General features: G+C 28.0%; 1 protein-coding gene across 14 annotated transcripts in view; it reads left to right on the top strand.

The window, feature by feature from the left end:
• Window positions 1-22287, top strand: part of LOC122519082 (TLD domain-containing protein 2) — a 155324-nt gene extending 133037 nt beyond the window's left edge. For 10 of the 14 annotated variants that reach the window (XM_043638267.1, XM_043638264.1, XM_043638262.1 and 7 more), the window contains 4 exons: window positions 168-254; window positions 21009-21290; window positions 21412-21581; window positions 21724-22287. In XM_043638267.1, coding sequence (XP_043494202.1) covers window positions 168-254; window positions 21009-21290; window positions 21412-21581; window positions 21724-21859 — 675 coding nt within the window. In that variant the 3' untranslated portion in view covers window positions 21860-22287. Of the gene's footprint in view, window positions 1-167; window positions 255-7630; window positions 7916-21008; window positions 21291-21411; window positions 21582-21723 lie in introns of those variants that run through there. The other 4 variants (XM_043638261.1, XM_043638258.1, XM_043638259.1 and 1 more) reach the window with 2 other exon arrangements.
• Window positions 22288-23998: the final 1711 nt, after the last annotated feature.

Genomic DNA, 23998 nt, shown 5'->3' with positions numbered 1-23998 from the left:
AATAACCGAATATATCGATGCGATGATTGATTGATCGTAACAATAAATAAAAAAAATAAATAAATAAATAAAAATGAAATACATCAATTAATTAATCAAATAAAATAAAACAAATATGAATAAAGAGGGTTGTTTAAAAATGGCCGATTATTGTAAATGGCTAACAGTTGATCAAGGCTCCCTACGTAAAGCTGTACGCCATCCTGAAGACGTCAAGCACCTCGGCTGATTCCGAGCAGACCCAGGACCCGGAGGTATCGATACCACCCCTGCCCTTAAATCCCCAAAGTCTACCATTTTTTGATGTCTTTCATAGTCGATCTGCACCATTGATTATGCTCGATTTACGCACCCTGTATTAAATATCTATATATAATTGGCAAATATATATATATATATATATATATATTATATTTAATATATTATATATTTGTCAAACATATTATAGCACGTTTCATTTTCTATTTAGGAAGCACCGCACTATTACTATTACTACTACTACAACAACTATAACTATACTGTTCAACGATATTGTTTAACCTATGAACTGCTGCTATTTTATTCTCATTCGAATAGATTAGATTGGGCCAATAAATTCGTGTAGTTTTTTTTCTGATTACAAGTATATTATTAAATATTATTAATAAATAACACGGCAAAAACCACATAGACTTATTAGCCAAACTAGTATACTTCGTATTCTTAAACGTGAACCCCACGCGTATTTTCAAACTTGCAGTTAATGGGTTAACTTTTCATCCTGTTTTCATTCGAACATGTTCGATTCTCAAATCAATCATCGGCGACATCATCATCATCATCATCATCATCATCGTCATCATCACCATCATCATCATTATCATTATCATTATCATTATCATTATTTACTTTCACATCTTATATATTTATTTTTACTACCAAGAAACACGACGAATATAATTTCATCGTGATTTAATTAACGATAGAAATATTAGATCCTGATCAGTGTTTCTTTAAATAGAAGCTATACATATATTTACTTGAATTCTTCTTTAGGACCAACGAGCGTGAAATTTAAAAATAATTTCTTCTATGAATCATACGATATTTATATATCCTTCGTTCTGCGTTCACAAAAACGAAGATGCACATTTTATAAATAGAAGAATTTGCTCGAAATTTACTTCATCGTCATCTCGAATATATTTCATTTAATCTTTATTTTTTTTTTCTTTACTTGTTTACATTTTTTCATAAATTGCATGTACAAAATCGCTTGCTACTTCCTGATATGTTAATCGTTTAGTATGTTTCCTTTGATTAGAGATTAGAACGCGTGTTAATCTTCGTGAAGTAGATTGAATGGCATGGTGCACGATTTCAAATTTTTCATTCTAATTTTTATGTGGATTTTTCTCTTTTTTTTTAATCATATCGAAGTATATATATATTAATTCCATCTTATATTATAAAACTTAGTATCTAATTGGTCGGAATAATTTATTACCATTTAGAAATTCTAATTGTAAAGCTTAATTTTTTGTTTATATTTCATGTACAAATTATATAAAAATATAGGTGAATGCAGTAAAATAAAGAAAGTTAGTTAAATGACGATTATTTGAAATTTAACAATAATAGTATTTAGCTAGGAATATTTTTAAACTTTAATAGGAGAAAGTTAATATATTTCAAACACGTACACTACAGTATAAAAAGTATTACTTATAGTTAGTATAATTTGTTCAAACTTGTTTCTTTCGTTTAAACTTGTATTTTATTTTTGTAGGTATTTAATTTGTCGATACGTTCGTTGTGAATTTTTTAAAAGAGGGTTTTCGTTATGCGAGAACAAAATAAAATTCAAAACAAAAGGTCCGGCAGAAATTTGAAAATTTTGGAAGTTTTCGAGTTTAAAGAACGTTTGGTATTTTGGTAAACGAGTTTACAAATGCTTTTGGAATGTCACTGCTCTGAATCAAATTTATTTTCGATCTGACAATGTGTTTGAGTCAGTCGAGTTTTCTTTTATTCTTTCGTTGAGGCTTTAAACTTTTCTACTCAGTCTCGTATATAACATTAATTAAATAACTAATAATATATACACAATACGCGTGATTTAATATTTTTTTTTATTTATTATTATTATTATTATTATCTAAATTCGGCAATCAAGGTCAATTTGTTTATACCATACGTTGTATTGATTACGTGAGAAAGATAAATTTGAACACTTTTATTATTTTTTTTTCAAAGATATATGCATTCCTTAATTTATTTATTCTACTTGATAAAATTAATATTTGTATTGTATAATGTAGCCACGTGCATTATAAAAATTATTATTAAAACGAAAAGATGAAGGAGTAACATTTGTATTAGTATTTAGTTATTAAAAAGTATTAATGTAATAATAAAATAAATTAGATTTTGTTATTTTTTTCTTTTTTTTTCATAGATTGATTTCTTTAACTAAACAAAAATATAATTTGTAGGTGTAGTTGTTAGAATTAATCGAATGATCGAGAAAAGAAAATTTTCGAGCATGAAGATTTGTTCGTCGAAAAGTTTCGAAGAAACGGCTCGGCTAATTTTTCTTTTTTTCTTTTTTTTTTCCATCTTAAAATTCTCGCGTCAATTCGAGGACACGTTCGTTTATTTCGCGTTCTAAATATTTAACCTTCGTACTCGTATTTAGGCTCGTTGCCAAAATTTGTCTTCAAAATCTGTCTTCAGTCATTTAGTCATCCAAAAGACGCGTTTTTATTATTCGCCGAAAGAAACATTTACCAGGTATAGATTATGTTTCAACTTGTTGCCATCGTGGCAACTAGATTTTCGAGTAGTAAAAAAAACATTGCTTACCACTCGTCAATGGATTTCTTTTCTAAAATTATTCGCATACTTATTTTTGTTGTGAAATGCGTCATTTCTTTTTATCGATCTTCTCTTCTTCCGAGACTCGAAATTTTTTACGAACGAATGAATTTAATTAACATTTCTTTTTATGCCGAATTTTTTTTCATCGTTAGTATTTAGTAATAATTTTTAACGATTGAAACAAATATTTGCGAGAACGATTGCGTTATTAATTTAAAATATAAGTAAAAGAAAAGTCAAATAATTCGTGCGAATTATTTTTTTCTATAAAATGTTTTTCTTTTCTTTTTCTTTTCCAATATTAACGAAAAAGTTTCTTCGTATTTGCGGAGAAAAAAAATATTTTTGCAGTTGCACGTTTCTAACTTTATTTAGCGAAATCTCTAATACAAACAATTTAAAAACAACATTTCGAATGATAAATATTTCATTTGATGACGTAATTTCCATCTGAGATACTAATTACAGGTGAACTACCTTTATGTGTTAGTGATCGAAAATATGAACAAAAAAGAAAAAGTATAGGAGAAAAAGAAAGAAATATTTTATTGTTAACCAATAAATATAATAGAATCGAACGTTATAAATTAATGTTTTTATTATTGAAGATTAAATCATTACCATGACCTAAATAAACACAGTCATTACGATAAGTACAAATTACTTGAACAGCCGTATATGCAAATTATTGTATCATCCGGATCATCTTTAATATATGATGTGTTTTTTTCAGTGTGCATTTTTAATATTCAATTCAATTTAATTAAATTAATTTATAATTTATATTTGTCGATTATGATAATTGAAGCATAAAAAATTACGAAATACATTAACGTTTGATTTCTCAGTATAATCATTAAAAAAGAAATTAATTAATAAAAAGAATAAATTGATATCACGCTTAAATCATCATACTTCGAATATCAGAGTTATTTTTTTTTTTTAAGTAGAAAAAAAAAGAATTATGCGTGAAACTTTCGCAGAAAGGTTTACGCAATATTGTCACCTGTTGTTCAAATAATGAAATAAGAGATAAATAATTTGTCAAAGGCAACAAATGTTGTATTGTACATTTTCCTATCACAAGAAAATAAATTTCTCTTCGAGTTTGACGTTTCAAATACAATCGTAAAAAGAAAATCAAAAAAGAAAAAAAAAGAAAGAAAGGAAAAGAAAAAGATTGATTACTCTTACATAAGTTATGTGCATGTATGTATATGATGGTACTTTAAATAGAAAGTTGTTTTTCTTGTATGGAATTCGCGTAAATTTTCACGTTTACTTCATAAATATGTATATCTATGCGTGAATATTTAAATAACGTATAAATACCTGTATTTACGTATTCCCATATGTTTCTTATCCAATAATCTTGAAACGTTAACTATATTAATGCTATTGGTTTTAATTATTTTTTCCTTTTTTTTTTCTTTTTTTTTTTTTTTTTTCTTTTTTTCGTTTTATAAAAACCATAACATGGATATAGAAGAAATTAGAACTTCAAATTTAAACATATTTCTTTATTTCACTATTTCATTATTTTATTTATTAATTTTTTTTTCCTAATCTTCAATTATTCAAGATTTGTGTAACACGAAAATATTATTCGCTTTATGATCACACAATTATATTTTATGTCTTTTATTATTTGGAATATTTTTAATTTGATTATTTTTATTTCTTTTTTCTTTTTTTTTTTTCCTTATCATGAAAACGGTAAAAACTGAAGAATTTAAAACTTGCAAATGAACACTTTTTATCATTCTAAACGTTTCTTTCAATGATAGCTTTTAAATACGCCACAGTTTGTAAAATGTGAATTCAAGAGACTTCTTCATTTTGTTCTCTCTCTCTCTCTCTTTCTCTCTCTCTCTTTCTCTCTCTCTCTCTCTCTTTTTCGTTTATTTTTCTTATTTTTTTCTTTTTACAATCATTCGATGTTGATCCAAGGTCCAGGCATCGTTTTTTTTGTTCGAGCACGTTCGATAAAGAACTGCGTACCTCTCATTGCGGTACGAAAACAAAAAAGAAACACAGAGATTTGTTTAAATTCCACGTATTTGATTAAAAAAAAAAAAAGTAAATAATATCTTTTTTATTGAAGCATCGAGATGGAAGAAAAATCATCGATGATTTAATCAAGATCGATTGAACGGTTCTTCTTTATTTTTAATTTTATTAATTAATTAAATATCTTGTAAACACGCGACGTGATATATAGAGGAGACCTCCTGTGAAAGAAAAAAAAAAAACGTAAAAACGAAAATAAACGTGAAATTTCGTTGAGTTCGTTACTTCATTGAAGATTTTTTTAACTCGTATTTATATTTTGATCAAAAGTGATAAGATTTTGTATAATAAAATAAAATACACGATAAAATAAAAATGAAAACAAAAGAAATGTAAATTTTTGATGAAATAAAAGATAAAATAAATCTTCATTAATATATCGTATCCGTGTTTATCGACACAAAGATTAATCAGTGGCAATGCTTTTTACCATAAATATTTGAACAGATCATTTAATTTAATATTGATACGTCACACTGATAACAATGTATAAGCAATGCATAGCAACTATATTACAAATAATTTTCTCTTCATTTTATTTTTTTCTTTTCTTTTTATTAATTTTAAAAATACAAAGTTACGTAAAAAGTTAAATAAAAATTTAAGATATATGAAAGAAAAAGTTTGTTGTTGAAGCTGAAAATTTTTCAACCCGACCGATTATACATAAAAATTACATAGTAATTAATAAATAATAATACGCAGGAAAACGAGATTGCGTGCTCGCACGTATTTCATACAGGTCCGTATTAAAACATGGCCATGGATAAGATGTAACGTCAGTGATTCTCATTCTCGTAAACATCATCCTGTTTATGCACAAAATGTTGCATATAATTATTTAGGATAATCTCAATGCAATTGAAATTTAATTATATTTATTTTTGCTATCTGTTGTCGACAAAAAAAAGAGAAGAAAGCAATAAAGAAGATAGATATGTTTAAAAAAAAAAAAAAAAAAAAAAATTCTTGTTTACCGAGTATTTTCCTATCGGTATAAGAAACCTCCGCGATCTCACGTTTATCTCTTAACAATTTATTTATATGTTATATTATATTCTTATTAAAAAAAAAAATGATGGAGGATTTTTTGTTACGAAGTACGATAGTAGCCGATGATGATGTATTTTTTTTTTCTTGTTTAATTCGACAACTTTGCAATATGTATCGCAGTAAAAATGACGACATTTAAAAAAGAAAAAGACAAATTATTTTCTATGATATTTAAATATTATATACGAGGAGATGGCTTGACAATATTGCAATACGTATCACGATCTTATTATATATCATATGTAATATATATATATTAATAATGTTTTCATTCATAAACTTCGAAAGAAAAGATATTTATACTATTTCTCAAATAATCTACTTACGTGCATACGATCACGGAAACAATAAACCAAATAGAGATTAGTCATAGATTCCAACAAATTTCACCACTTATCTCAACCTAGATAGGTCATAGGTCATTTAGGTCATATCCCGTATGACCTAAAAAAAAAATAAACCATAAAGAAAAATAGAATAAAAAAAAACATCAAAAGAAAGAAAGAAAAGACGAGACATTTTTCCATGAAACGAACGGTACAAACTAGAAACGGTAACGCACCTGTTGTGTAATGTTGTTGTTGTGTTGTTGTTCGGTTGGTAGAGGGGGTGGCAGGGGGGTTCGTTCGCATATGTGAGATTGAAAGAATGACAAGCATGGGAAAAGAGATAGTAAGGTGCGGAGGGGTAGGGGATAAGAAGTAAAACAAGAAGTATGCGTGGGTGGAAACGAGTTAACGAATCTTACCCCCACCACTCCTTTCTTCTCCTATCTAGTGGCGAAGATCCAAGGGGTGAGGGAAAAAGCGATGATCAGCACGTGCTGCGCAATAGGAAATGCGCATCGTCACGTAAACTTGAGTCTCTATATTTATGCTACTTATAAATACACACGCACATACAGTGTACACACATATACACTGTGTATGCGTGTGCGTACATAAATGCTGTAAACATTGCTTGGTTAGACCCCCCCCTCTCCTTCGCTTCCTCCCTTCTTTTTACACTCTCCTATCTTTTTTCTTTCTCTTTCTCCCTCTCTCAGACACGCTTTGTTCTATTCGTATAGAACGCACAGACTCACCCCGAAGTTTCAAACTCAAAGCTCTTCAGTTCTCATTCGGACATCGTGCGAGTTATTCGAGTCGTTGACGAAGTAGAAAAAAGATTTTTTTCCGAGATTTTGTTCGGTCGTTTATAATTTCGTCTTCGTTTAAACAATTTTTTATTATTTTTTTATTATTATTACGATACTTTCTTTATAATACGAAACGTTGGTTTGGAACATTTGTAAGTAGAAGAAAATAAGTGAACGTTTATTCGATTGGCAAGTGTGAGAGTTCACTGATATATTATATATTGGTGAAGATTAGAAAAAGTTTAACGAATAAACGTGAGTTTTTCGCTGGGGTCATTCGTGAAATTTGTAAAAATCGTTTGATGATCGTTCGTCGTGGACAAGAATAAAGCGTTATAATTTTTACGTGAAAATTTCCTTTTAAATTGAAAAGTAAATTTAATTATTGCATTTGAAAGTGAAAGAAAAACTATTCAAAAGTTTCCTCTTATTTTTTCTTTTTTTTTTTTCGTTTAACCACTGACCATGTGAATAATATAATACATAATATATTTATCTCACATTCTTCTACTTGGTAGGATTCCAAATGTATAACATTTGACGTCAAACTTTGTTCTATCTTTTACTCTCAACGAATATAAGAATACTTGTTTCGAAGAAGAAGAAGTAGAAGAAAAATAAGAGAGATATTAAAAGTGAGAGACAGTTGTGTACGCGTATAACAGAAATAATCACGACTCGCGAGAGTATAATAAATAAATGTATTTCTATTTTTAATTACAAATATTAATCAAGATGTCGACGTTTACCGATTCTTTTGCCAAGATCTGCAAGTATCTCAAACAGAAAACAAAGGTAATACAGGAATCGATTATTTTTCTTTGTTATTTTTTAATTATTTTTTTCTCTTTTTTTATTGGGAATTTTTTGTTGCTCAAATCGTACAATTTTTTGAGCTGGAAACGAAATTGAACTATTAAATTGGTTACATCATTTTTCGTAACGATATTTTATTCTCGTTTTATGTACGACAAATTGTTTGTTTTTTTTATTTATAAATATTTGCACATTTTTCTAGTATTTTCTTATATCATCTTTTCCTTTTCGTTCATTCGAACGAGAACGAATCTATGATCCGATTGCACAACTCGCCTCACGTGTGATTTGTCGTAAAATTGTAAAAACCACCTCGTCTCATGCTAAATTAAACACAGCTTGTACTTTTGTTGAAATTCTTCTTTTCTCTCTCTCTCTCTCTCTCTCTCTCTCTCCTTTTGTCGAAAAAAATATCAAATAAATAATTTGTTCAATCGATATAAGAATGATAAATCAATTCTAAACCATTGAATATGCATGATTGTAAGTAGAACATAAATTGTGAAATAATTTTTTTGTTATTTTTTCAATTTATGTTAATCCATTGTATTACCGATACAAAACGTAGTTATGTTAAAAATATCGATTACCGAATGATCGAAGATAATATTTCCACTCCTATGTTTTTTTTTTTTTTTTCGTACAAATTCTAATAGTTCGAAATATTCGATCAAAAATATCGCATTGCCGATTCTTATCTTTCCACGAACAAAAAAATTCATGTTTTTGAACAATCTCCGAGAAATATGCGGAATAACAAAGAATTATTTACAAAGATTGTATGATAAACATAATTAAATATCTATCTTACTTCGATATCGAATCGATTTTTCAAATTTTATCCGGCTATTTTATCTCGCATTTGATCTCATGCTAAAAATAATTATTGATATGATCTCATAGATTCTCCAGTTAGAATGATATAATTGTTTTCAATAAGTTCGAGTAGATTAAATAAATTGTTAGTGTGAATTTTGATGAATTCTATGTGACAATAAATTCATAAATCTAATATGTAAGTGGATAATTTATACGAAAAAAATAATAGTTCGAACAAACATCGTTCAAATATGTATCGATATAATGAAAGATACGTAAGGCAATGTTTCTTTTCATTAATTTTTCTTTTTTTAAACAATAACAGGACATTAATATTATACAATGGTTAATATAATATAAAAAAATTAGAAGGGTTGTAAAGTTGCTAGCCTAAAAAAAGGAAAGTAAAAAAGGAAAAAAGAAAACACGTACGTTTGATCGATGAAATAAACAATAATTGTTTCTATGTTAAAGTCAACAATTTTTCACAATTTTTCAACAACCCACACACACGTTATATCTGTACCTTCTCTCCCCCCATAATAATTTATCGATTAATTGTCACAGAATTGGTCTGATTAACAAGATTTAATTTTAAAAATCGTTGAACATCATCGCAATAAAATTGTTATCCTTTAGCATATTCTTTAGCAGTTTATGAATACTCGTTTTAATATCATCACGTTGGCTGTTCGGCATGGAAAAGTCAACGTTGATATACATATCTGCGACGTCAACTATTAAACAACCGGTCTTGGTCGAGTCTATGTTCACCTTTCACCGAACTCGCCTAACTGCAAATCGAAATAAAAATAAAAAAAAAAATCCTATGCTTTGTGTGTGTTTGTGTGTGTGATTTATTTAATATATATATTATATATTTGCATACGAATTAGATTATCTAATTGTAGGATGTTTCGAAATTAAACGTGTATTATTTTGTAATTATATCTTGTAAAAATGAAAAAGTATCATGCAAGTTATCTTAAAAATGGCGACAATCGAAAACGATTTTTTCATGGATCAATGAGTACGAGTATTTTTTTCTATTTCTTTTTTTCTTTTTCTCTTTCCCCTCTCCACTGCATGGAATAAATTCCTTTTCGATATATTACACGCGTGACATGTTAATTACACGAAGAATAAACTTTATCTACAAGTTCTTTCTTTTAATTTTTTTTTCTCTTCAACGATTTGCGACGTTTATCTTGCAACGAATTCGACAAAGTTTCTCTTTGCCTTTATTTTGTGTGTGTGTTTTGAACGAGTTTATTAGTGATTGGAATTGGAATTTCGCAATTAAAGATATTTTCGATTGCTTCGAAACAAAATTGATTTAAATTTCGTCCATATAATAAATTTGATTGTTTTATATATATATATATATATATATATATATATATTTTGTTGTTGTTGAAACTAATTTAAAAGTGTATGTATTAGCCATTTTTTTTTGTCTTGCATTCTGTTTTCTTGATATTCTTTCAAAGGTAGCACGAATTTGATCACGTTCACGTCAACACTTCTGCGAGGTCTTCTGTCCATTTGTATTATACAAACTCACGATTCGCTTTCTCGATCCCGCTGTGTGTATGAAAATAGCTTTGAAACGTCATGGCGAAGTGAAAATGATGGAACGTTCTCGAGCGTAGGAATTGTAAAAGGCATTTAACCCAATGGAAAAAGTAGCAGGGTTATTCGTGTTATTACACGGGTTAATATAAACCCGCCAAGCAAACGAGAATTCAAGAATTGCAACGTTAAAAATGTGATATCCAATTACGTATTAAAGGACAAACATTTTTTTATTACATTTTTTTGTTTGTTTGTTTTGTTCTTATTTGAAAAATTCAAGATCGTGATTTTTTCGAAGATTACACGAGAGACACGTGATCATTGATCTTATATAGATTTCAAATATTATTGTGCGAATATTATATTATGTAATATGAGAACACCTGATTTCGAAAGCTGTTCAAATATATTAATATGATTATTTTTTATTTAAAAAAAAGAGGGATATATTTCAAGTTGTTTTATAGCTGAATTTCGTAATAAAAGTTTTGTTCCTTGTTAAAATATGATTATCTTCATTATAAGTACTCTGCAAGGCAATTGAGAATCTTACAAAATTAGATTGGTAGATACAATCTTTTCTATCAATGGGGGGGCGGGAAGGGGAAAAATGAAAATCAAATTACATCTAATAAATATTACAAGAATATGCACGTGCCCTAATTCTTTCTATTATAATTGTTATTTTCTTTTATTTTCAATTATTCTTTACTTTCTTCTTAATACCAAATTGATTGTCCCACAAAAGTTTAGTATTTTTTTTTTTTTTTTTTTTGCACAAATTCACTTTTATAAGTATTATTTTATAATATATTATACAAGTATGTAACACGATCGAACAAAATATGGATTACAAAGGAAACATTAATCTCGTACATTAGTTTCATTTGTAACCCACTTCTTAGAATGACGCGAATTTAATTTGACCAATTACGAGGAAGGATTTAAAAAAGAAAAAAGGAGAGAGAACAGAAATGCTTAATCCAAGGTTTCAAATATCCAAATATTGAAAGAATGTTGCAATAAGCGATCTCATCATTTACCGTACCATCATCATGGATAATAATAAATTACTATTATTTAAACGACGTTACATCCGGTCTTGAAACAGGTTACACAGGTTACAGCATGTCAACAGGCCAAGTATAACCTAGGTTACCAGGTTCTAGCACATAGTTTAACAGTTTAATCGAGTTCGGTTCGGTTACGGTTATAATTCCTGATCAAGCAAAAAGTGTCTTCCCGGGAACCTTTCATACCTTAAAAGAGGTGAATCATTTTGACCTTGAAACGTTTAGCTCATCGAAATCAATTCAATTGGTCAATGTACTCTCTCTCTCTCTTTCTCTCGCTCTCTCATTCTCTGTTTTTCTTATTTTTTATTTTTCATTATTCTATCATTCAATCATCATAAAATCTGTTTTTATTCCATTTTGTTTACCAGGAAGAATTTTATCGTTTACTGTGGTTGTATATGCGTATGTGTATCTATGCAAATAAATGACTCCTTGAAAGATGAATTAATTTCGACGATAATAATTTTTCTCACTTAGGATTTTTGTTTTGTTCATAAAAATAATCATAACTATTAACTTCGAAGAGGAACGAAGAAAATTATAAGAATAGAAAAGAAAAAAATTATAAACAAACGTCCTAGAGGGGAGGTCAAAGAAACATTTTGATGGTAAAAATGTATGTTTTTCGTGACTCTTACAAGAAAATCAAAGTAAATGATACGTTAGTTAATTTAATCATTAGCTAATGCGCGTTAGAAAGAAAAAAAAAAAAGAAAAAGAATAAAAATAAAACTCGACGAACATAATATTTTCTATCGTATCTTCTTAATCCTTGACATTTATTCTATTTCGTAGCGTATCTTTTCGCGTATAATCAACTAAATATAACCAAAAGAAATAATATTCCTTGGAAACTTTATTGTCAGACATTTTGTATTACATAAAAGTCATTTATAAATCGTTCAGAGTATTAAAAAATTCTTATCAATTCGATGTATTCAACGTAAATCTACTGCTGTGAGCTTTCCAACCTTTGGTGCCAAAGATCATGCGAGCCGTAAAAACACGTTTCCATTCGATTTCTAAACGATAAATAATATCAACATCGTCGGTTATCTATTCAAATAGTATTTTTATTTGTCTTTTCACTTTTACTATTGCTACATTTTTGTTCCTTTCTTTTGTTTCTTTTTCTTTTCTTTTCTTTTCTTTTATTTTTCTTTCAACCTTTGTTAAAGTACAAGGGTCGTCTATCCCATTGGGACTTAAAAAATTACAAAACATAATAGAAAATATCGTTGGATAGTATTAGTCACTCGCATTTTGTTTATCTTCAAAAATTCCTTCTCCCCTCCCCACGTTTCTAGACATTTTACGTGAATCCTATAAACATACAAAATCGTTTTCGTTGTTGAGATCTTTACAAAAATAAATGTACGATTTGAAATGAATTTTTTCAATTTGAAACCAAATTTTAAACGAAGGTTGACACATAAATTTCAATTAAATGCAAAATATCAATCGAAAATCTTTCATTTTCTAATATTTAACAATTTTCGAAAGTATAAACAATTCATTTCTTATCGTTATAGAATACAATTTAAATCTTAAATGTTTAATAGTTTGCATAATGCAAAAGTCAAATTAAAACGTGCAACGTAAAACACGCATTATTTGGTATTTTTAAAACCTTTTTAAATATCTTTGATGTTATCCTCGATGATAAAATGAATTAATTATCGATAATAATTGTTTAGATAGTTTCTATTTTCAATTTTATGTATTCTTTTTTCTTTCTTTCTTTTTTAAATGTATCAAGATGAAAAATATTCGAATTTACAATATTATGGTTTTTCGATGTTAAAAAAAGATTGGATATTAAAATTGCACAAATTTCTCATTGAATATTTTTCTCATACTTTTATACGTATTTTTCTTATTTCCTTTTCTTTCTTATATTTAATTTTTATTATTATTATTATTATTATCATTTCTTTTCCTCCGGGAATTGTCAATAACGAATATCCTCGCATTTAATCTTTCGTTTCCTGATCTCCTTGAAAGTATATATTCTTTACTACCTCGTATTTTAATACCTTTTACGAACTTGTCCCTTTTATTATTTCTTTTTTATTACAAAAAGAAAGAAAAAAAAATTTGAGTTTCGTTGGGAACTAATTTCTACATTTTAGAAGAAATAATATTACTAAATGATTATTTGATCATTTTTTTTTTCTAAATGATGATACTTGTCATATTAATTTACTGATTACTATTAGCATTAAATGTCGTACGTAGTTCGTTGAAAATAGTTGGATATAATTTTTTAGATACATATACGGCGTGTTTGTCATTTAACTATGCAAATTTTTAAATACATATGTAGATACATAGTAAACACATATTATACACGCGCGCGTGTGCAATTAAGAGATTTATACAATTTTGTATAATAATGAAATCGTACGTGGTATTTAATTAAGTAAGAAATTAATCTTTTTCAACTTTTGTGTGAATATTACTATTATTAATATATATATTATAAATGACTATATTACTATATAGTCTACTATACTATATAATTACTATATTATTAATTTAACAAATTATTTTTCCATGAAAATAATTTTTGTTCTCTTTTTGCTAATCATAATTAACTAATTCTAGTCTATCCTTTTTATATATTAATATTATTTAGATATATTTAAAATTTTTCAGTATTTTGTATCATAAAATGAATACTTTTGATTAAAAAATATTATTTAAATATTATTATATTGTTCAATAAATAATATCAATATCATTATTATTTATATACAAGAATAACAAAATGAAAAATAAATTCAGAAATAATTATCAAACTATTTTTGAATAGATTCGAACAAGCAGAAAAGAACTTTTCCCCCTTCCCCCATCATAATTATTAATATTATTATAATGTTTAATGTTCAAGTTTGACTTAACGTATATATATATAAAAGTCTCTCTTAAAGTTCATTAATTCGGGTAATTGCACTTGATTTTACACCGAAAGAAAGAAAGAAAGAAGGGAAAGAACGAAGGACGATCTTGATTGGTAGAATAATGCACTCAAGGTCGTCAAGGATCCCTGTTGCTTGCTTACACTATGGAATTTATATATACGTACTTGACATTAAATGCAAAGAGAAGGAAAAAAAGAAAGGAAGAAAGAATAAGCGAGTGAGAGAGAGAGAGAGAGAGAGAGAGAGAGAGAGAGAGAGAGAGAGAGTGAGTGAGAGTGAGAAAGAAAGAGAAGAAAAAAAAAGTAGAGTTATCCAGCTGTTTCCTTTTTCCTTTTTTTCCCTCCTTCTTTTTACTTTTTTTTTTCATAAACTCCTTGCACAGGCGGTCGGTGGCAGCGGTGGTGGCCGCCATTTAAAGAAATCCGCAGTTTAAAGTTTACCACCGATACTCGTTGTACTCATTGTCAGTGTCGAACCTTTCGATCGTTCGGAACGATTCGTCGAATCCGAGAATCCTAATATTCGTTGTAAGCACAATATTTCGGTTTTTTTTTTTAAATAACGTGTGATCATCTAATTCGATCGTTCAAGAGAGAGCGAGAGAGAGAGAGAGAGAGAGAGATTGTTTTTTAATCGAAGAAACTAATTTCTTTTTTTACGAGTTTGTCGATTACAAAAACATTTTCTGACGCCATGTTTGCCGATCCTTGTCCGATCCTTAATTACGTGTTTCAACATTCTTCCAGAATGCTTTCGGTAAGAAATTGTTCTTATTCTTTTTTTCTTCTAGAATTAATCAAAGAAATTCGTCGCTCTTATGATATTAAAATTCGTTGATATCAAAATCGGTATCCTTTTTTATTTATTTATTTATTTTTTTTTTTTTCAATTATCGAGGAATTGTACAGAGTTGCATGAAAGATGAACGAAATTAAATTTATCGAAAATATAAAAAGGAAACTATTTCGAAGAATAAACATATATACGTATGTTTATTTAATATGTTAATATTAAATTTGTTTAAAAGGTACAAATAATTAATGATTACACCTATTTAAATAGTATTAATGACACGGATAAACAAAATGATTAATTTGATGATAAATTATTCCAAGGATCTAAGATATTTTTTAACAAAAGAAATAACACACACACACACACATATACATATATATATATATACACTTAATTAAACTCATAGATATGTAGAAACTTAGTTCTCGGTCATCATGAACGTTGACAAGTATCATGTGTCTACCTAGTAATTCAAAGTTCACGTTATACAAGGAAACACATGGATATCTATTTGCACTATACATAACAAACAAGGATGAATATTATTATGCCATTGACATTAACCTTAGTCCATGATAATGATGATGATGATGATGATGATGATGATGATGATGATGATGCATAAGACAAGACGTTATTCTTATCGTGTCTCTTTATTGCATGTTTTTCTTTCTCTCTCACTCTTTCTTTCTTTTTTTTCTTTCCTTCCTTTCTTTCATCGTTACAAGACATGTTAATTAACGTTAAGTAGATAAACCGAGGGATATAAATTTAAATTGGACTGCATTGAGAGATATTAATTTACGAGTAAATTTCATTTAAGTCAAGTTTTTATTTAATAATTATTATTAATATAATTAATATCGATTGTTAAAACTTTAACAACAAATTATGAATTGATATACGAAACATAATTGTTTTATGCTGATGATAATTTGAATTGTTGATCGAATTCTTAAATATGTTTAATATTTATTTTATTAATCATTTTAATATACCACGTGTGTATATATATATATAATCGTAAAATTAATTTCAAAACTATATTTTTTTTTAAATGTGACTATTAAAAATTACTGGCAGATACACATTACAAACACACATATCTTTTTTTATAACCGATTATTATTAATTTAATTAAATTTAATATATTTTATAAAGATTTGGAATTTAATAATGAACTTTGATAATATGAACTTCGACTTATAACATTGGAGTATTATCAATGATAACGTTCATTACGATTAATTTTGTTATTTAATAAATTTCTCTGAAATAAAATTCTCAAAATTAAAAGATAAAAATGTATATTTAATAAGATTAAAAAAACATTAAAGATAATTCCTCGGGTGTCTTTTATCAAGAAATTCGTGTACTTTATCATCTTGACCTCGTACGATATCTCTTTCTTTCTTTTATTATTCATCGTATTCGTAAAACCATAAAAAAAATACATAAACGTTATTAGTGTATATTTATCATCGATTGAATATATAATTCCTTGAACATTTTTTATTTACAACAACAACAACAACAAAAGTTCGAATAGGAATGAGAAAATAAAAATAAGAATAATTAATTTTTTTTTAATTCATCTCTTTTACGATTTAAATAAAATATTATACTGTTATAGAATACAAATAATTTCTTTTATTTTATTTTATTGATTTTTGTTTGTTTGTTTCTACGAGAGATGGCAAGGTTTTATTTTTAGTTTTTGTTTGTTTTTTCTATCCTTGTAATATTTAATATTGAATATTGCGTACATTACAATATTGTTACATATCTGGTTAGCCTTGCACCGTCTTTTTTTTTAATCTTAACTTTCGTATTTATATCGTTCGATTATAAGGTTAGAATTTTCTTACATATGTACACTTACATGATGTACGATATAATGAAATATGTGTGTGTAATATTATATCAAAGATTCGCACGTAAGATAACTGGAATGTGTCGTCATACTGTTTGCAACCAACGATTTAATCTTCCATGACCATTTTGCAGTTGACAATGATCTCTCTCTCTCTCTCTTTCTCTTTCTCTTTCTCTTTCTCTTTCTCTTTCTTTTTCTCTTTTCCTTTAATTTTATTTTCTTCGTAAAATGATCTCTCGTTATCCTTGCTAAGATGAAAATGGAACATAATCAGAATTAATGAATCTTTTTGATTTTCAAATTATAGCACAAATTATGGTATTGAATGATTAATTTTATTTTAACGTAACAAAAGATAAGAATTGTATCATTTTAAAATATTCTTTTATATATTGTACATTATTTATTTTTTATTTTTTATATACAAAAATTTTTTATTATCTTTAAGACATTGATATCAAAATGAGACTTAATTACAATAAATCCTTAAAATTTATTAAAACACACAATAACAATACTTAATAAATACAATAACAATTTTTCTCTAACAACATAATGACCAATTGATCCGTTTAACACTTTACCGACCAGTAGCGGTTCGAACATACTATGCCCTTTTCACCGCCCACTCAGCCGCAGATCGTCCGAGACACCAGCTCGGTTTCGGCCTAGATTGACGCGCGGGAATATATGCGCTTTTCTTAATCTCTGGTAAAATTGTACGCTTCGTGTTATTGTAGGGTAACCAAATTTAATAAAATCTTTTACTTTAATCATATTAGTGTTAAACAATATTTATTTTATCTATTACAATCGTTTTCAGTTTATTATTTACATAAAATATACCATAATCCATATAACAATATTTGTCGAAGAAAGAAGTTGTTTAATATTTTTTTAAACTATGATACCGCTCGAAACAGTCACCTTTGTGTAGTGGGACGTTGCAGTATTTACAAGCGAAACCTGTTCTGCTTAGTTTTTTTTTACTTGCACAAACTCTGCATTGTCGTAGGGGTTTTTTACATCGACCGCTGGTCACTATATTTACCAGTTTATGCTTTCCGAAATTTGCCAGTCTTCCTGGATAATCAAATCGGGATGTGGTTCTTGTGGGTTCGGAATTAATTAGACCCTTATCTTGTTCTTCAGTTTCGCAGTCTTCTATCAATGAAAGTGCCGCTTTGTGCAGAAAATTTTTATATGTAATCTTCTGTCCGTTCAGAGTTGTATATACTTTAAAGGAATTAAAAAGTGCACAGTTTATGAAGAACATTACGACACGTTTCGTCCATTTTTTTGTTTTCCTAAAAATGGAGTAATAGGACAGATATTGATCTGCGCGATCTACGCCCTTCATATATTTATTATAATCTATTATTGAAATAGGCTTCTGTATGGGGCAATCTGATGTCCTGCTTCTGTTTCTAGATCCCGCCATTTGTGCAGAATGTATTGTCGAGATCATGTGTACGTTCCTTTTGCCATTATTCCATACTTGTAATAAAGTATGGCCATTTCTAAGAAATTGATGTTGGCCTCTTGAAAGTTTGGCAATTTGAAGTATTTGAGGAAGACCTCTGTTCTTTCGAATCGTCCCGCACACTCGCAATTTATTTTTTAAAAAAATTTTAGCCATGTTGACACTATTATAGTAATTATCTTGATATATATGGTGCCACATGTTCTTATACGGTCCAATGACTGATAATAAAGTCTCTTCTAATTTTTTTCCATCAGCGGCATACACACAAAAGTTAGATACGTATCCTTTACGAGCTTCAGACAGCACTCTGATCAGTATTCCGTATTTTGTGATTTTTGCGGGATTATATGTTTCGATTGACAGTCTATCTCTCCACGGAATTAAACATCCATCTAGAGACAATTGTTGATCTGGTTTATATACGTTGTTAAATTTTTCCTTGAAATAATTGATGATAGGCTGGACCTTCACCAGCCTATGCGAATTGGGAGAAATATCGTTATTGTTACAAAAATGCCAGCTTTGCATTATTTGTAAAAATCTGTTTCTGCTCATAACCTTCGAGAAGAACGGCGTTTCTATAGATGGGTCTGTAGACTAATAATCGTAGAGAACGTCCTTCTTTACTTGTCCCATGAGAACGATCAGGCCCAAAAATTTCTTCATTTCAGTCACCGTGACGTCTTTCCATTTTTTCGTTTTTGATGTAATTCTATATTTTTCCACAGTTTGATAATGATACCTATTAGACTCCCTCACGAAGTGCTCAATCAGTTCACTTCCAATGAATAAATTCACAATATCTATTAAGCTTTCAGAGGAACTTTTGGCATAAATTTTACGCCAGAGCTGCCTTCGAAAGGTTCCAAAATTATATTCTTGTCGTTCGTTGACCATGTACCATTGTTGTCTTCAACGTTATCATTTATGCCCTCGTCTTCTGAATCACTGTATATTAACGGTACATGACGTCGCTTTCGAATCGCTATACTACTGCTATCACTTTCGTCATCAGTACTACTTGCTGAACGGCAGTCAAAACAATCTGACAGGTCGTCGAGATAAAACTCACCGACACTATCTTTTTCATTCATTTTTAAGAGCTAAAGCTTAGAGAAAAGCACCGATTATCTGAATAAAGAATGCGAAATGCTTGCTGCTTGCTACTTGTCAGTCTAGCCTAACCAAATCTATCAGAAAGATCAAAAGTCGATTAATCGACGGCCGGTCGGTAAAGTGTTAAGTAAAGTTAGGAACATATATACCACCACCTCGAAGAGAAGTTTGGATTATGTAAATTTCGTAATATATTTAAAATTCAAATATGCAAAGTCTTACAACATCGTTATAATTTTCTTATCCTAATCGTAACGCAATATAAAACGAATATATTATCTGTTTGTTACACCAACTCGAATGATCAACTATTTCTACGTGTGTGTATGTGTGTGTGTTATTATGTATAATATGTATATTAATATATGCAATTTAATTAATCTTGCTGATTAAAAAAGATAAGTCAACTAATGGTTCAAAACTACATAAATGATACCATATGAAATATTCTTCGATCTTCTTGAATTTCTTTTTTATTTTTCCTTTTTCTTTTTATATATTTACGTCAAATAATTCGATTTAAGGATGTTGGATTAAACGAACGATCGTATTTGTAAATATTTTTATAAAATGGTGTTAGTTTTTAACTTAAACATTCGGAATTAATTTAATATAATTTCGCGAGTATTTATATTAAATAAATAAATAAAATTATTATAAATATTTATAATTTATTTATTTATATATATATATAATAATATATTATTGTTATACTCTTATTAAATCATCTTTATCATCAATTTATTCTTCACATTTTCCGTAAGTTTTTATCTTTACAAATACTCGCCTCCAGCTTAATCATTCATCTCTATTAATTTTCTCAGTAAAAAATAATCATCTAAAAAGAAAAAATATTTTTTTTTCTTCACTCGCAGCAATTTGCACATTTCAATTCTATGTTTAAAAACACGAAATTGTTGTTTATATCTTCATACAAACGAATGTAACTAGAACAACAAGAAGAACACAATATTTGGATTCCTAGCCCATAGGTGTTAATTGTGTTTAGATTTAGATTAGAATTAGAAATCTTTGATATCACGTAATTTTGAAAATAATCGGTCGCTTAATCGAGCATATTATTGCAAACTATATATATATATAATTTTACGAAAAATATATTAATTTATTTTATTGTAAATTTTTCGACTGATTAAAAATAAAATACGAAAACGTATTCATAAGTAACCTTAGGATTACATTTTATATCCAATCGTTATTAATCATTTATGCAAATATATATATAAATAAATAAAAAGAAACATCGATTAAACGCTCAATTAAGCTGACTACTTTTCTTCCGTCATTCAAAATTATCATGATAAAGCACAATCATATATACCATGTTGTTAAATATTCATATCGATGCAATATTTAAAATGATTTATTTTCTATTTCCTCTTAGGTGCTGTCTATGAGCGAGGAGCTAAGGAGAGCTCTCTATGCGAATAGTGCAGTCTCACTAGACAACGATATAATTATACCGGATCTTGTTGGTACAACAGAGATTCTCAGCGACGAACACAGAGAACATTTATGCAGACATTTACCAGCGAGAGCAGAAGGCTACCTTTGGACTTTAGTATTCAGTACGAGTCAAAATGGTTTTAGTCTAAACAGTATGTACAGAAAAATGGGAAAAATTGAAAGCCCAATTTTGCTGGTCATTGAAGACACTGAGGGTAATGTAAGTGTCAACTACAAGAAATTAAATTAAATTTCTTGTAAATGATACAGTAATCCAAATCATAAAACAAATAAAATGATTATAGGACATATACAATAAGTGATTTTAATTGATGTTGCAGGTATTTGGAGCATTGACTTCCTGTGCATTGCACGTTAGTGATCACTTTTACGGTACCGGCGAGTCCTTACTCTTTAGGTTCACACCAAGGTTCCAAGCTTTCAATTGGACTGGTGACAACCTTTATTTCATTAAAGGCAACAACGAGAGCCTTGCTATAGGAGCTGGAGAGTAAGTTTTTCTTTCTTTCTTTTTATGAATAAATTACACAATTACAAACATATACTCATGCAAGAGGGGTAAATAAGCACATAAGTCTAAGAAAAAGAATTTTAAAAAGACAAACAAATGAATGTTGCGTTACTATTTGCAGTGGTAAATTTGGACTCTGGTTGGACGGTGACCTTTACCAAGGAAGGACACAATCATGTAGCACATATGGCAATGAACCATTGGCACCACACGAAGACTTTGTCGTTAAGACACTGGAATGTTGGGCGTTTATATAGGATTCGGCCTCATATTATTCATCTGCTACCTTATCCTCGCCGCAGCCTAATTTGACTTGAATCTGAGTACCTCTCTCCACCGATGATATCTAAATCTCTAAGGAGAGATCATGGGGAATGACACGATAAAGAGAAATAATTAATCTTTTGAGGAAAAAATAATAATAATAATCAAGAAGAAGGATCACGAAGTCTTAATAAAAAGAAGAAGAAGAAAAAGAATGAGATATAACACGTTTGCCCAAAGAGATTATAAAAAATTACTGATCATTGATTGTCCTTATCGTAAACGTACAGTAATAATAATAATATATATAAATATAACAGCAGAGAGGAACAACAATAAAAATTACCGAGTTCGATCAATGGATCAAAAAAGAATAGCGTGTGTCCTTTACGAATAAATCGAAAGGATTTTCATAATAATATTAATAATAATAATAATAATAATAATAATAATAATAATAATAATAATAATATAATTATTAATATTAATATTAATGATAATAATAAGAAGAAGAAGAGAAATGATAGAAAAAAGAGAGAGAAAGAGATACAAATTTTATTTTAGAGCTGCCGATGATAATAAATGAAGATGATAACGATGATGATGATTATGATGATTATAATGATAATAGTAGAGAAGGAAGAGGAAAAAAAAATGGAGAGAGGTTTTGAAAAAAGAATGAGAAAAAGATAATAAATAAAAAAGAAAAAGATGCTCACGATTTCTCAAAACAAAACGTAGCGTCAATCTTTTTTACTTACGGGCTGCGTAGCTATCGGTTATTATAATTATTAATATTATTATTATTATTATTATTAATGTTATTATTATTAACTATTATAATTATTATTATATTATTATTATATTAATACGTTTATTATCCTGTTTCTCTTTTTCCCTTTATTTTTTATTTTTAAGTTGGCATATTTATTTCACTTTTTCGTTTGTATGCATGTACTGTTTATTTTTTTTTTTATTTTTTAATTTCTATTTCTTTTTTCTTTCCTATTATTGTTATTGCACTTTTGTGAACAATCGTCACTTGCGAATTGAAATAAAAATCGACTAATATATGAGTGAGACGATTGCTTTTTTTGTACAATGATTATAATAATGATGATGATAAAAAACTTGCTGCTTCGAACTAGTCGAGAAAATGATGAGAGACATTTGTTTTTTTTTCGATGACTATACAACGCCATTATTAAAAAAAAGTGATGATAATTATTGTGTGTGAACGGGATTGAGAGAATGCGAAGCCTAGTGCGAATGATTTAGACGGATGATGATGATTATAGAGATGATTATGATGATGATGATTAAAAAAAATAAAAAACTGAAATGGTATAAGAGATACAAAAAAGAAATGCAAAATGAGATGTAAAAAGATTTGAAATATATTATATATTGTATGTATATATTTATATATGTACGTCTGGTATATATATATGTATGTATATATAAATATATACATGTATAGTTGCATAATACATATAGAAAAAGAAAGAAAGAAGCTGCAGCAAAAGCCGATTAACAAATAAAAAAAGAAGAAAAAAAAATGAAGGTAATAATAAACCGATAATGAAAAAAAAAACCACTAAAACTAACCGTTTATTGATGTGTAGATAATTGTAGATAGTTAATGTAAATATAAATTATATTGTATTAATTTTACCATTAGATAAACTCTCTTTGCAGAGAACACACTGCTACGTAGGCACTTAGCAGTGCCAAATAGCTCAATAAAGAAAAGAAAAGAAATGGAAAAAAATTGCATATTATCGAAGACACACAGGTACACACGATATTAAAATTAAAAATAAATAAATATAAAAAAATATATATATATATACATACACACACATAGTTTGTGAGAAATTACATACAGGTAGTTCCCGCTTGAACTAATTTTTGTGTTAAATTAACATTTTTTGCTATTAAAGATTATCGTTTTTTATTTTATATACTTTTTGAAATATTGTCATTTATACCCAAACAAATCTATTTTTTTATTGTTATTATTATCATTAGAACATTTGTTAAATGAGAAAAATTTAATTATTAAATAAATGTGTTTGTGCAATAAAGTTAGTTGAAAAAAATATGAGGCAGAGAAAGAGAGATTAAAATAA

The sequence above is a fragment of the Polistes fuscatus genome, unplaced genomic scaffold, assembly GCF_010416935.1.
Source record: "Polistes fuscatus isolate 324 unplaced genomic scaffold, CU_Pfus_HIC Scaffold3, whole genome shotgun sequence".
NCBI classification, from domain to species: Eukaryota; Metazoa; Arthropoda; class Insecta; order Hymenoptera; family Vespidae; genus Polistes; species Polistes fuscatus.
The sequence above is the reverse complement of the archived record's forward strand: the minus strand, read 5'-3'. Positions and strand labels throughout refer to the sequence as shown.